The sequence below is a fragment of the Grampus griseus genome (assembly GCF_964374135.1).
Source record: "Grampus griseus genome assembly, chromosome: 8".
Taxonomy (NCBI): domain Eukaryota; kingdom Metazoa; phylum Chordata; class Mammalia; order Artiodactyla; family Delphinidae; genus Grampus; species Grampus griseus.
This window is the reverse complement of record NC_139002.1, coordinates 102,823,691-102,836,194: the sequence shown is the minus strand read 5'-3', so window position 1 is coordinate 102,836,194 and position 12,504 is coordinate 102,823,691. Positions and strand designations below refer to the sequence as shown.

The 12,504-nt window shown below is 57.0% G+C and overlaps 1 protein-coding gene across 15 annotated transcripts in view; it reads left to right on the top strand.

Annotated features, from left to right (window-relative positions):
- NRXN2 (neurexin 2) overlaps nucleotides 1-12,504 on the top strand; it is a gene marked incomplete at its 5' end in the record, with an annotated part of 99,345 nt that overhangs the window by 83,749 nt on the left and 3,092 nt on the right. For all 15 annotated transcript variants that reach the window (XM_082661128.1, XM_082661131.1, XM_082661132.1 and 12 more), the window contains one exon: nucleotides 1,883-1,961. In XM_082661128.1, coding sequence (XP_082517254.1) covers nucleotides 1,883-1,961 — 79 coding nt within the window. The remainder of the gene's footprint in view (nucleotides 1-1,882; nucleotides 1,962-12,504) is intronic.

Below are 12,504 nucleotides of genomic sequence, written 5' to 3'. Positions count from 1 at the left end.
GCTAGTGGCTCACCCAATGGTGGCAGCCCCTCTCCGGAGGCTGATGGAAGCAGGAGCAGCCTCTCCCTGATGGCTGGTGTCCTTGCAGTGAGACTGCCAGCCCGCTGCCTTCACACGTCCTCTCCGTGTGACCTTGAGTAGACGCCGCCGTGTAGCAGGCCTCAGTGTCCTCCATGCCTGTGCCTCAGAGCCGGGGCTGGTACAGACAGTCCCCTGGTGCTTTACCCTCCCTCCCCACTGCCTGCCCCACCTGCTCAGGTGCTCTCCCTGTGTCAGGTTTGAATTTATCTTCTCTTGCACCCAGGGGAGCACCGGAGGGGGCTGTACCTGAGAATGAGGCTCCACTGGGGAAGGACAGGGCTGGCTTTTCCGGTGGCCAAAGCCGATTGAGTGTATGTGACTTACCAAGGCAGCCCTGGAGTGCAGCTGAGTTTTCTAGTTGTTGCTACCGGTCATTGTTGGCCAGCGGGGGGAGGGCTCACACCTGGCACACTGGACCTTGCTCAGTCACCCTGCTCCCTCTGCCCAAGCTACTTCTGGCCCCCATCACACATGGCTGTGGGCCTCTGGGCCTGGAGGGACCTCTGCCCTCTCAAGGTGAAGGAGGTGCTGGGTCAGCCATGGGGATGTGTCTTACCTCCACTGCCAGCCCGCCGTCAGCCTCTGTAAATGAGGGCTGGGTTCTCTGAGCTGCAGTCCCCTTGTCCCTCCCCATCAGTGCTGCAGGGGCCTGGGTCTGGCTGACAGCCTCGTCCAGGCAAGAGAGTCAAGCCTGAGCCCCCTTCCGTTCTGCCTTCAATGCCAAGAAAATCGAGGGGACCTGAATGCCAGGCCTTGCCCTAGGGAGCGGGGAGCCCTGGGAGAAAGGCCTGGCTCTAGCCAGGGTTGGGCACCGGCCATGCCCAGTGCCCAATGGCAGGAAGGGCTGTCCAGTCTCAGTGTGAGGTGATGGGCAGACCATCCAGGTAGAAGAGAAGGGTGGGGTTCTAGGGGTCATAGCTGTGCTGGTGGAGCCTGCACAGGGGAGACTGGTGCAGAGGGGCGGAGATGCAGAAGGAGAATTAGTCTTCCAGGTCCCACCTTGCCCTTGGGTGAGGGCTGCAGTGTCCGAAGCTCAGGGGGTGGGGAAGAAGCAAGATGTGACCGTTTCACCCCCTACCCACCCCAGACTCCTCCCATCCTTGGCCTTCAGCCTGGCCCTCTCCCTTCACCCGAAGTCTCTCAGAGTCCGTTCCTGCTTGGATTCTGGGTTTCCCTCCTTGAGTTTCTTCCCTAGCACCCCCTGAGAATCCCCCCCACCCCTTAACACTCACTCTTCTTGGGGATTCTCTTTCTTTGCAAGCAGGAGAGAAAATGCTGACAAAGTCGACTCCTGTTGTCATGGCAACCACAGCCCTAATTATCGTATGCAGCCCGGTTTCCAGGCTCCGGGAAGGGGGTTGGGAGAGAGATGAAGGTGGTGGGGTGGTGAGGCTGGAACCAAGAAACCCCCCAGGTTCTGCTCCGTGTCTGCCTGTTCTGGCCTCCAGAGGCCCCTGTGCTTCACCTCCCTGCTGCCCCGGGCCCCCTCGCTCTGGCCCTGCAGTCCCAGTTCCGGGGTCCAGTCTCCCAGCCTTCCCAGAAATAAATGGCACAACGTGTGCTGTTTCATTGATCCCCGGGAGCGCGGGAACCGCCGCAGGGCAGGCGCTGTTCAGTCTACCTTTGCACAAGGGAGGTGGAGGCCCATGGTCACCCAGCGAGCGATGAGAGAGCTGGGGTGTGGACCAGGGTGTGTGTCTCAGCCCAGGGCTCATCCCCTGTGCCTCAAGAGGTGGCTGCGGGGCCTGCTGACCCAGCCTGGAACCCTCTTCTTTCCCCCCACCCTCCTCTCACCCCCAAGAACACAGATGACCTCCTGGTGGCCTCGGCCGAGTGTCCGAGCGACGACGAGGACCTAGAGGAGTGTGAGCCCAGTACTGGTGAGTGCCTTTCCCCCCTCCCCTGCCCCGGGCCCGCTGCAACACTGATGGGAGGGGGGCGACTGTCCCTGCCACCTGGCCCGAGCCCAAGGGGCCTGCTGCCAGGCCTTAACTTTCCCTGGTAGCTTCCTTTCCCCTCCTACCATTGCCCCAGGTCCCGCAAATGCCCCTGGCGAGGCAGTTTCTGGCGTTTTGGTGCCCCTCAGAGATAGTGAGGTCCTTAGCTTGGGGTCCTGGGGTTGAGGGCCAAGGGATGCTGGGAGGGAAAGAGGGAGACTTTTCCCTAGAAAGATGAGTAACTGCAGCTCCCATGAGTCCTTAGGGTGTGTGTGTCGGGGGGCGGGGTGTGTGGGGGATGGGGATGGGGAACACAGGCCTAGGAACTACAATTCCCATCGACTCCTGGGTCCAGAACTACAACTCCCATCAGTCCCCGAGGCCTGGTGTTCTTTTGATCGCTAGAAGAGGAGGTCTCTGCTGGCTCCTGAACCCTCCTCATTCCCAGAGTCAGGGAGGTGGCCAGACACTGCCGGGGCTGCCAGGCCAAGCTGGGGCAGTTACTGCACAGTGTCGGGCAGCGTGCTGGGTAGGAGGTGCCCCAGCCAGACATGATGTCCCCCGGGGAAATTGGGCCTGGGGTCTGGTCCACATTTCTAGTTGGGGAGCTGCTATAGGAGGAGAGCAGAGCTGGGAGGGAAGGCTTACAGGGGGAGGCATTCCAGGGCTCTACTTGATGCTTCCAGCTGGAGAGAAGGGTGCAGCCCCAGAGAGAGAGAGACCAGATTGGCAAGGCAGGGGTGGGCCATGGGTGCCGACTCAGAAGTGTAGGGTGTGGAACGGCACAGGGGGTGCCTCTGAACAGGTGGGTGGTGGCTGGGAGGAGCTGAGGTCCTGGTGCTTGAGGCTGGCAGCGGGAATGGAAGGAGACTGGATGTGGCCAGATTTCCCAGTGGGAGCCCGTGGGCTTGGTGGTGTCCTGGATGAGCCCCTGGGAGCCTCATCCCTTGCTTGGGTTTCCAGAGACTTCTCTCCGTTACTTTGCAGTGTGTGGCACCTGGGTTGTTGGTACTGGAAGGCTGGAGGTTGGGGCAGGTGCCCACAGGGTTGGGGCGGGGGGTGATGGGGTCAGCTGAGGTGGGCAGTGTGACCTGGGCATATCCTGTGAATCTGGCCTGGGCATGAGCCTAGGGGGTCTGCCAGCCCCAGAAGAGACACTCTGGGGCTGAAGGTGAGGGTGGGCTGCAACCAAGGAAGGAGTGTGAGGAGCCTTGGAGCAGAGGCTCAGGTTCCAGAGACCAAGGGCAGAGAGGTTTCTGGGGCGCAGGCCGCCAGGCCCAGAGGCTGAAGCCTGACTGCCCCGTGTCCCCCCAGTAGGCCAGAGCTGAGGGGGTTGTTCTGGCAGTCCTGGGCCCTGAGGTCCTTGGGGGAGCCTCCGGCTGCTGGGCTGGAAAGGCCTCCTCCGCCACAGCCAGGACCAGTGCTTTCCGGACAGACACCCTCCACTGTGGGGAGTCTCCTCTGCTGGGGGCTCTCCCCTCCGTCTCACTGGATGATCTCGGCTCAGGGATGCACCCTCACACTCCACCGTTGCTTTGGGAGGCCCTGGGAATCTGGCAGCTTCGACACAGCACTCTCCTTGCACCCTGCTTTTCCCCCTACCTAGTTACTGGTGGGGCTTTCCTATAGGTGGACACAGTACCTCAAGCCTAGGCCTGCGGGGAGCACCTGGGACACATGGTCCCCTGAGAGCCCCGGGATGGGACTCTGGGGACAAAAGGCTGTGCAGTCACGAGAAAAGGGCCCAGCTTGGCCCTGCCACATGTGTTTGCACACTCAGGGGTGGGAACTGCCAGGTGACAGGAGGAGCCTCTGCTCTCCCTGGACCCTGCAGATGGCCATGATGCAGGGACGGGAAGCGCACACTGGGCTACCCCAAGGCCACATCCTGTCCACCAAAATTCTGGCCTCCCAGCCCCAGCCCGGGGTCTTGTCAGGGGCCTGGGTGTGATGCTGAGCGCGTGCACAGGTGGGCCGAGCTCTTTTAGGCTGTGTTGGGACCACGGAGTGAGGAGGAGCTGAAGTGGGCGGGTCAGCTGCCCTCCCCGCATCAAAGGGCCAAGTATGTGAGGGGACAAGGAGGGTGGAGGAGGAATGGAAGCTGGGGGATGGGGAGAGGCTGGCGGGCCAGCCCAGCATCCAGCTTTAAAAATAAGAGGGAGGGAGGGCAGAGTGCATGCTTGAGCCCCCAGAGAAAACCATCGCAACCCACAGGTGTGCATCGCGTATGTTTGCACCTCCACGCTCATACTGCCCTGAAATGCTTAAATTGGATTTTTATCTTGATGGGAGGCCAGACAACGACGAAGATGACTCCAGGGTCCCTCAGGCTGATTTAGACTGTGATACACCCCACCTGGAGAGGGAGGGGACTCAGGCCAGAGCCTTCTTGTGCCCCCAGTGTAGGGAGGCTTTTTCTCTAGCAGACAACCAGGACTCCTTGGGCTCCAAGGTCAGTGTCAGAGGTGGAGGCAGCCTGGCTGGAGACAGCAGCTACCCAGGGGCTGACCGCAGGCTCTTTGCACCCCTCTCACCTGCCAGATCTTCCTTCCTGGTCCAGGTGTGAAGCCTCGGGTCATCCCTGAAACGTTTCACACCTTCCCTTGACTTGGACCCCTCCACAGACCCCAGGTCCCAGCCTCCCCAGCCTGGAGAGCCCATCATCTAATGGTTATTTTACCTGAGGTTGGCAGCCCAGCCAAGAGTACTGTGTTGATGGACACGGTGTTTAACTTCTTTTGAATGGGAGTACCTTTATGGGGACCTGCCCTGCATAGTAGGCAATGTGACCCAACGCCCCTCGCTGCCTTAGCCAGCCTGTCCCACACCTTGTGTTACGGGCCTGGCCCCTGTAGGAATTGCTCCCCTTGAGGCACACAGGAAGTGCACACACAGACTCAGACCCACAGAGGGACCCAGCTACATGCACACTCGTGTCTGACCAGAGGCACGCCCACATCCAGGCACAAACATTTATGGACCTACCAGCAAGCACACGCACATCCACTTCCACAGGTACTCATACGTTCAGACCTAAAGGGCACACACCATTTGTGCCTAGAGCAAAAGAGGCGCCAGGTGCTTAGATCTAAAGGACACGCGTGTATTCAGAGCCCCGGGAGTCCGATGAGCACAGACAAACCCACACACGTGCACATTTTCACAGAGGTACACACGTGTGCTCAGAGCTGCAGTCCTGCATGTGTGGGCTTAGGGCTCCACACCTAGATGTGGACTCACGGGTGTCTGCCAGTGAGTAAGTGTAAGTGTAAGTGTCTAAACAGACACTTACACACGAGCTCAGCTGCACAAGGGTGCATACGCAGCATGTCTTCAACCCACCAAGGCAGTTGCATGTGCTCAGAGCTGCACATCCATGTACACACAGACCCACTGAAGGGCACATGTGCACATCTATCGAGGAGTAGACCAGATGTTCAGAATCACATGCACGTGCTCAGAAGCACTTGCATATTTCACACACTCACGAGACACGTACACCTATGTGCTCAGACCCTCAAGGCCCAGGCATATACGAATCCTCAGACTCTCAGAATTCCACATCCACACTCAGCTCACAGAGGCACACACACGTGTACAAATCCACTTGCATCACACACATGCTCACACATGTGCTCAGGCCACAGAATCCTCCACGTGAGCTCAGACTTACAGACACTCACAGATGTTTCAGAATCACAGGTGTGTGTGTGCGTGTTCAGGGCAGGCACATATACAACATGCACAGACCTTCTGAGATGCAGGCATACACATGTGCACGTGGGCGTGTGAATTCAGGGATGTACACGTCTGCGCCCAGGCTCACAGAGGTGCACGAGTGTCACAGCGCCACCCCCGCATACACTTGGGCTCAGACCTACAGTCGCCTGCACATCTGTTCACGTACTCTAAGACACACACATCCTCAAAGGCATATCCTCGTGTACCGACGTGTGTGCTCATGCTGAGGGCCATGAGGGCACACGTGTGTGCATCCTCAGGCAGGCTGTGTGTGCCCAGACCCAGGGGTCCAGGCATACGCACACATTTCTTCAGACTCACAGACCTGCGCCCCTGCCCCACCGCCCCAGGAAAGGAGACCCTCGGAGGCCCACCTCAGCTCAGACCTTCTGAGGCTTACTCTGATGTGCATGCCTTATGCTCAGACACACACGTGCTCAGACCCCTCAAGGCATGCATACTCGTATTCAGTCCCACGGTGGTGTACACACACGTGAACACACACACACACACACAGAGTCAGGCCAACACTGACACGGGCGCTCACAGCTGCTGGTGTACTTACTCATATGCTTAGAGGTACACATGCAGCTCCACACAGAAGGACACCCACATATCCGTGGACCCTCAGGCCAATCACACATGTTCAGACACAGTAAAATGCATGCTTCCGTGTTCACCAGGTGAGCACACAGACCCACAAGGACCCACACATACATGTGTACTCGGCTTCATATAAGCCCACGTGTGCTCAGACCCAGAGAGGCAGCCTCATGCACTCGGCCCACTACAGAGGCGTTGCCCCCGTGCACACATACACAGGGCCCTCAGAGGCGTACGCATGCTTAATTCCACAGGCACAGACACATGTGCTCAGACCCACACATCTAGCTCAGAATCACAGAGGCACAAACATGTTCAGATTCCAACGTGTCTTAAGGTAACACTAGTTGTAACAGAGAAACTCTCAACACCCGTGGTTAAACACATAGACATTGACTTCTCCTTCACGTAAAGTTATAAACACTGTTCCTGATGGGTGAGCAGCTTTTTTTTTTTTTAACATCTTTATTGGAGTATAATTGCTTTACAATGGTGTGTTAGTTGCTGCTGTATAACAAAGTGAATCAGCTACATGTATACATATATACATATATCCCCATATCCCCTCCCTCTTGCATCTCCCTCCCACCCTCCCTATCCCACCCCTCTAGGTGGTCACAAAGCACCGAGCTGATCTCCCCGTGCGATACAGCTGCTTCCCACTAGCTATCTATTTTACATTTGGTAGTGTATATATGTCCACGCCACTCTCTCACTTCATCCCAGCTTACCCTTTCCCCTCCCCGTGTCCTCAAGTCCATTCTGTACATCTGCGTCTTTATTCCTGTCCTCCCCCTAGGCTCATCAGAACCATTTTTTTTTTTTTTTAGATTCCATATATATGTGTTAGAACACGGTATTTGTTTTTCTCTGACTTACTTCACTCTGTATGACAGACTCTAGGTCCATCCACCTCGCTACAAATAACTCAATTTCACTTCTTTTTATGGCTGAGTGATGTTCCATTGTATGTATGTGCCACACCTTCTTTATCCATTCATCTGTCGATGGACACTTAGGGGAGCAGCTCTTTTCAGGACGCTGATTCAGGGCTGGTCTGTCTCCACCTTGAAGCTGCACCATCTTCACCATGACTTCCCGAGTTGTGGTGGAAGGGGATACGCAGGGAGGGGCATGAAGGGGAGGGTTTATGGGCCAGGCCTGGGAGGAAGAGGTGTGCATGGGCCCTACTGATTCTGTTCTCCAGAGCTCGGTCATGTGGCACGACCTAGCTTCCAGGCAGTCCAGGAGGAAGCAAAAACAGATTTGGTGACCAGCTAGCCATTTATTTGCCACAGTCTGGGCTTTGGGTCACCAACGATCCAGTCCACTGTTCCCCCCACCGACAGAACACACCCACTCCTACCCAGGAGAGACACCCGAAGCCCTAGCCGGTTAGGATAGTCATCTCAGAGGTGAGGATGTCTGGGAGATGGACCCGCTCCATTGGGTCCAGACTTGGCTCCTGGATACCCATATGTGGTCTGGATACCCATGAACTAAAAGGATAATTGATCTCACTGCCCATACAGCCCAACACACACCCAGAATACCATGATGGGCCAGAGAAAACCACCACCGTAAAACCCTGCGTCCAAAGGGAAGGATGGAGGGTGCACAGCAGCTTGTAGTTCCTAGTGTTGGGAAGATCCAGCCAGCAGGCAGCTTGAGGCTCTGCCCTCAGTAGTGGGGAAGTTTCTCCCTGAAACCCCACCTCTGCTGTGTGGGAGAAACTCCCCTCTGCTTTGTCTGGGGCCCTGGCGCTGCCCTCTGGCAGACCCTTCCCAGTCCTCCATCCTCTGGGTGGGTGTCGGGAAAATGACCTCCTTGGAGGTCTCACAGCCTTGACGGCCCTCTCTTCCTGCTCATGCATGTTTGAGGGCCCAAAGGTTGTTTTAAGGCTCCAGCAGTCAACGGAACGACACTCAGAGTTCTCTCCTAGACATAATTCTCAAGCCTGTTTATTTCCTTGTTTCTCTGCCCTATCTCTTAATTTAGTGGTGACTATCTTGAGGGCGTTTGAAACAATAGGCGGGGAGACACACCCTTAGTGTGATCCTTGAGGCAAGGCTGAGCCCCGTTTTTCAGGTGGAAGTGTCACTGGGCCACTATCCCTGAAAGCCGTTTCCCGTCTTCTCTTTTAAGATTTGGGGTTTGGGGGCAGTGGTTCTTCTGACACTTGCCGGCCCCGCATTTCTGGGCTCTCTCTGGTCCCTTCATCTCTTGCAAACGCACCAATTCTCGTCTAATGTTGTTTCTTTCTTGTAATACGTTACCAAACACAGAAAGTAAAAGCCGGCATTGTCCCGACTTTTCTGGCACCTTCCCTTAGTGCCTCAGCCTCAGTAAGCACGTGGTCTGTCCCAAGCAACGGTTGGTGCCAGGTGTCCTGCCGCTGCATTATGTGGTTCTGCATCTTTCCAGCCTCCAAATCCATTTTCTTGAATTGTTACCTGAGGGCCACAGGTTTTTGTTAATGTGACACCCACTTCTGGCTGTGTCTGTATTAGTTAAGGTAACATGTGTTTCTGTAACAGATAATCTCCCCCCGAATCTCAGTGGGTCCTTCAAGGGGAGTTTCTGACTCAGGTGAAGCCCCACCTGGGTGCTCCTGACCAGCAGGTGGCTCTGCCCCAAGGAGTGCTTGGGGAATCCAGAGACCTCCCGTCTGTGGCTCCTCCATTTCAACACGTGGTTCGCAAGGTCACTGGAAGGAGGAGAAGGAGTGCGGAGGATCGGGCACTGGAGCTTGTATGGGCCCGTACTGGCACTGACCACTGCTTACTCCTGTGGCCGCACCTACTTGCAAGGGATGCTGGGAAATGTAGTCTCACTACCCGAGGGCAAGAGGTGGTCACAGAGGCACAACCGCGTGTGTTCAGACCCGTGGTGGCACGCTCACATGTTCTCAGCGACACATTCATGCATTCACATGCACACACGAGCTCGGACCCAGGCCTAGAGGCAGGCGGACCACACACAAACCACGTACAGAGCACAGGCTCACTCACATGCACGCACGTCCGCTAAGACTCGCTGACATGCATGCTCACGTGCTTGGGTCCATTGAGGTTCGAGCGCGCGCGCACACACACACACACACACACACACACACACACGCTTAGAGACACGTGCCCAGCTGCGCAGAAACAGACCCTCAGAGGGGTGGGTGCACGTGCGTGCACACAGTAGGCGCTTCACCGTCTCTGACCTTGACTCCACCTTGACGTTTGCCCTTGCTGTGTGTGGGTTTCCGGGTGGGGAGGGGTGGTACCCTTCAGGCCACTGCACACAGTTGCACAGATTGTTCTCTGCTGGAACAGGTGAGTAAGGGCTGAAATCTAGCCAGTGCTCTGCTTGCCAAGCTGTGTGTCCTGCGCCCTGGAGCGGGGCTGTGCCCACCAGGAGAACAGAATGCCTTTTTCCAGTTTTGCACAGAGATACTGTTTGCCAAATGGTGTACCTGCAGGGCTGTGGCCACACTGAGGGTCTGCCATGTTTCTAATCCACACGAAATGCCCTGTGGACTAGTGGCCTTCTTGCCGTCACAGCCTGGGCAGGGCACCCAGCACTGGCAGATGAGGCCTCAGGCAGCTGATTGCTTAGTCTCTGACGCTCAGCCTCAGTTCTAGATGCTGCTTTGGGGGTGGGCACATCTTGCTTGGGAGGGGATGGGGTTCTTGGGTAGATTTTCAGTCAAGGGCCTTCTTTGCCCTAAAGGCAGAAAGGGCCCAGCTTGCTTGTCCAGCAGCCCCCAGAGGCAGGGGAGCTGGGGGAGGAGGGTGCTCGGGAATGGCTTGTGGTCTCCTTGGCCAGAATGGAATTCCTTTTAGTAAGCGGAACTGACATGCACTGAAATTCAATTTAGGAGCAGAGGGTGGGTGGCGTCTATGATAAGTGCTCCTGTGAATATTTCCCAAATGCTGCAGTTGCCTGAAGTGGGGGAGGGGAGGGAGGCTGCCTAGGGTCCTTATCAGACCCCCAGGGGCACCCCATCCCAATGTGCACCCTTGGCATAGAGCTGGACCCAGGGTCCGAGGCACCATGAGTCTTCATGAGTTTGCACCCCTAAAAGCCCAGCGGGAGGGGCGTCCTGGGGAGCCCCCAGTTGGACTTCTGCAGTGAGAAGTCTCTGAGGGTTCCTGCCCTCCTCCAGGCCCCACTAACTCCTCATTGGCACAAGCTTGCCTGACCCTTCCTGCATGACCCCAGGAAAAGACGGTACCCTACTTTGTGTGTGACTTCACTGCCACAGAGCCCAGACCGACTTGAGTGAGAGTTGGGGAAGGAAGGCAGCGTGGGGTCTCAGTAGTGTGTCATCTTGTGGTGAGGGGTGTAGGGCCCAGGGAGGAAGTGGCGTGGGAGGTGGAGGCTGAGGTTCAGGGCCAGGAGAAGGGGACACCAAGGGGCAGTTGTGGCAGTGTGGGGGGATGTGAGTGAGGGCAGGGCACCCTCAGGAGATGCTGTCAAAGCCTCGGGCCAGGGAAAGTCCCCAAAGGAGTTGGGGACGCAGGGACAGGACCGAGACCCAGAGATGGAGGCCAGGAATTGGCTGGGGTTGAAGGGCAGGGCCGAGAAGTCAATATGACCAGGACTGGGAGGGCTCTGGAGGCAGGGTTGGGGGAGGCAGGAGGCTGCACAGGGGGACCCTGGGAGCCTGTGTGTCCCAAGGACCTAAGGAACCAGTGAATTGGGGCAAATGGTTGTGGGGGGTGGGGGACGGCTCAGGCTGAGCAGGATTTGTCTGTGGTCCAAGGCCTGAAGCCCCCATACACCCTCATCTACTGGGGAGGTGAGCAAAAGGATAGAAAGCCAAGGTCTATGCCCTGATTGGCCTGATCAACCCCTTGGGCCATGATGTGTCCCCAGCAAGGGCCTTCCCTGGCAGTGAGTCCAAACCTGTGCCTCCAGGACAGAATAGGGACAAGGTGTCAGAGGCACCCAAGGCAGGGAGGAGCCTCTGGAGGTCTGCCTGGAAGAGGAGGTATTTGGTTGGATTCAAAGGATGAATGAGATATCAGCAGGGGAAAGGTGTTCTGAACAGAAGGCAAAGTTCAGGAAGGGGGCAGGTAGTGTGGGCCAGCAGTGAGGACCCCAGATGTGTTCAGGGTCCACACAGGGAAGGGAACCTTGTCATGGCTGGGCCCAGATGCTACCACTCGAAGGGCTACCAGCCTCCTCCTGAGACCTGACAGCTGAGTTTGCCACTTACCCAGGGGCCAGGTTGCTGGGCCATCCTTGGTGGGTCTAGGGCTCAGTAGGGATGGGAGGACAAACTATGTTCATCCACAGGCTGGGATCCAGGCCTTGGCCTCACCCTGGGCCTGGAGCCCAATACCCTAATTTTATAGATGAGGAAACTGAGGCCCAGGAAATGAAAGAAACTTGCCCACAGTCACACAGGAATTAATGACAGAACAGGTCTTGGCCTCCCACATTAAAATCCAAGCCAAGAGTCAAGCAGCCTAGCAGATTCCTGCAGGCGTGGGGAGGATGAGTCAGGCCTTCCGGGGCTCCTTGTGAGACTTGGCCCTCGCCTGGCCTCTGAGAGCCACAGAAGGGACTGGATAGTCTATTCATTCATGTAGCCTGACAGTGACACCTGGAAGACCCTGGAAGTCCTGCCCACCCCAGGCCTCAGCATCCTCCTCCATAAAAAGCCAGGGTTGGACAGTTCCAGCCCCACAAAACATGCTTCTCTGCTCTTGGCTCAGTTTTCCAGTGTGGCTGAGCCGGTGGAAGCCCAGGTGCCCTGAGGCTTCACAATCTGGGGTGCAGGTGAGCCCCTGTCCAGGGGGAGATTGGAGCCTGGTGGGGAGAGCAGCCTGAGGAGCTCAGCAAGGCTGCGAGTTCAATAGCAAGGTCTTGGCCAAGCTGGCTAGTGTGGCCAAGGACAGCTCTGACAAACTGCTGGAGCTTGCGATCTGAAGGATCAGCAGAGATGTTTGAACAGCAGAGTGGAGACCAGAGCGCTTTGGGTGGGGGGAGGAGGAGAAGAGGTGCCAAGGTGTGGTGGTGGTGGCACATGGCTGGCCTGGATGCACTGGGGCAGAGGGGTCTGTCAGGGAAGCCCTGAGAAGCCTCCCAGGGAGCGGGTGGGAGGTTTGTGGTGTGATCTCTGAAGATCAAACCCTGCAGAGAG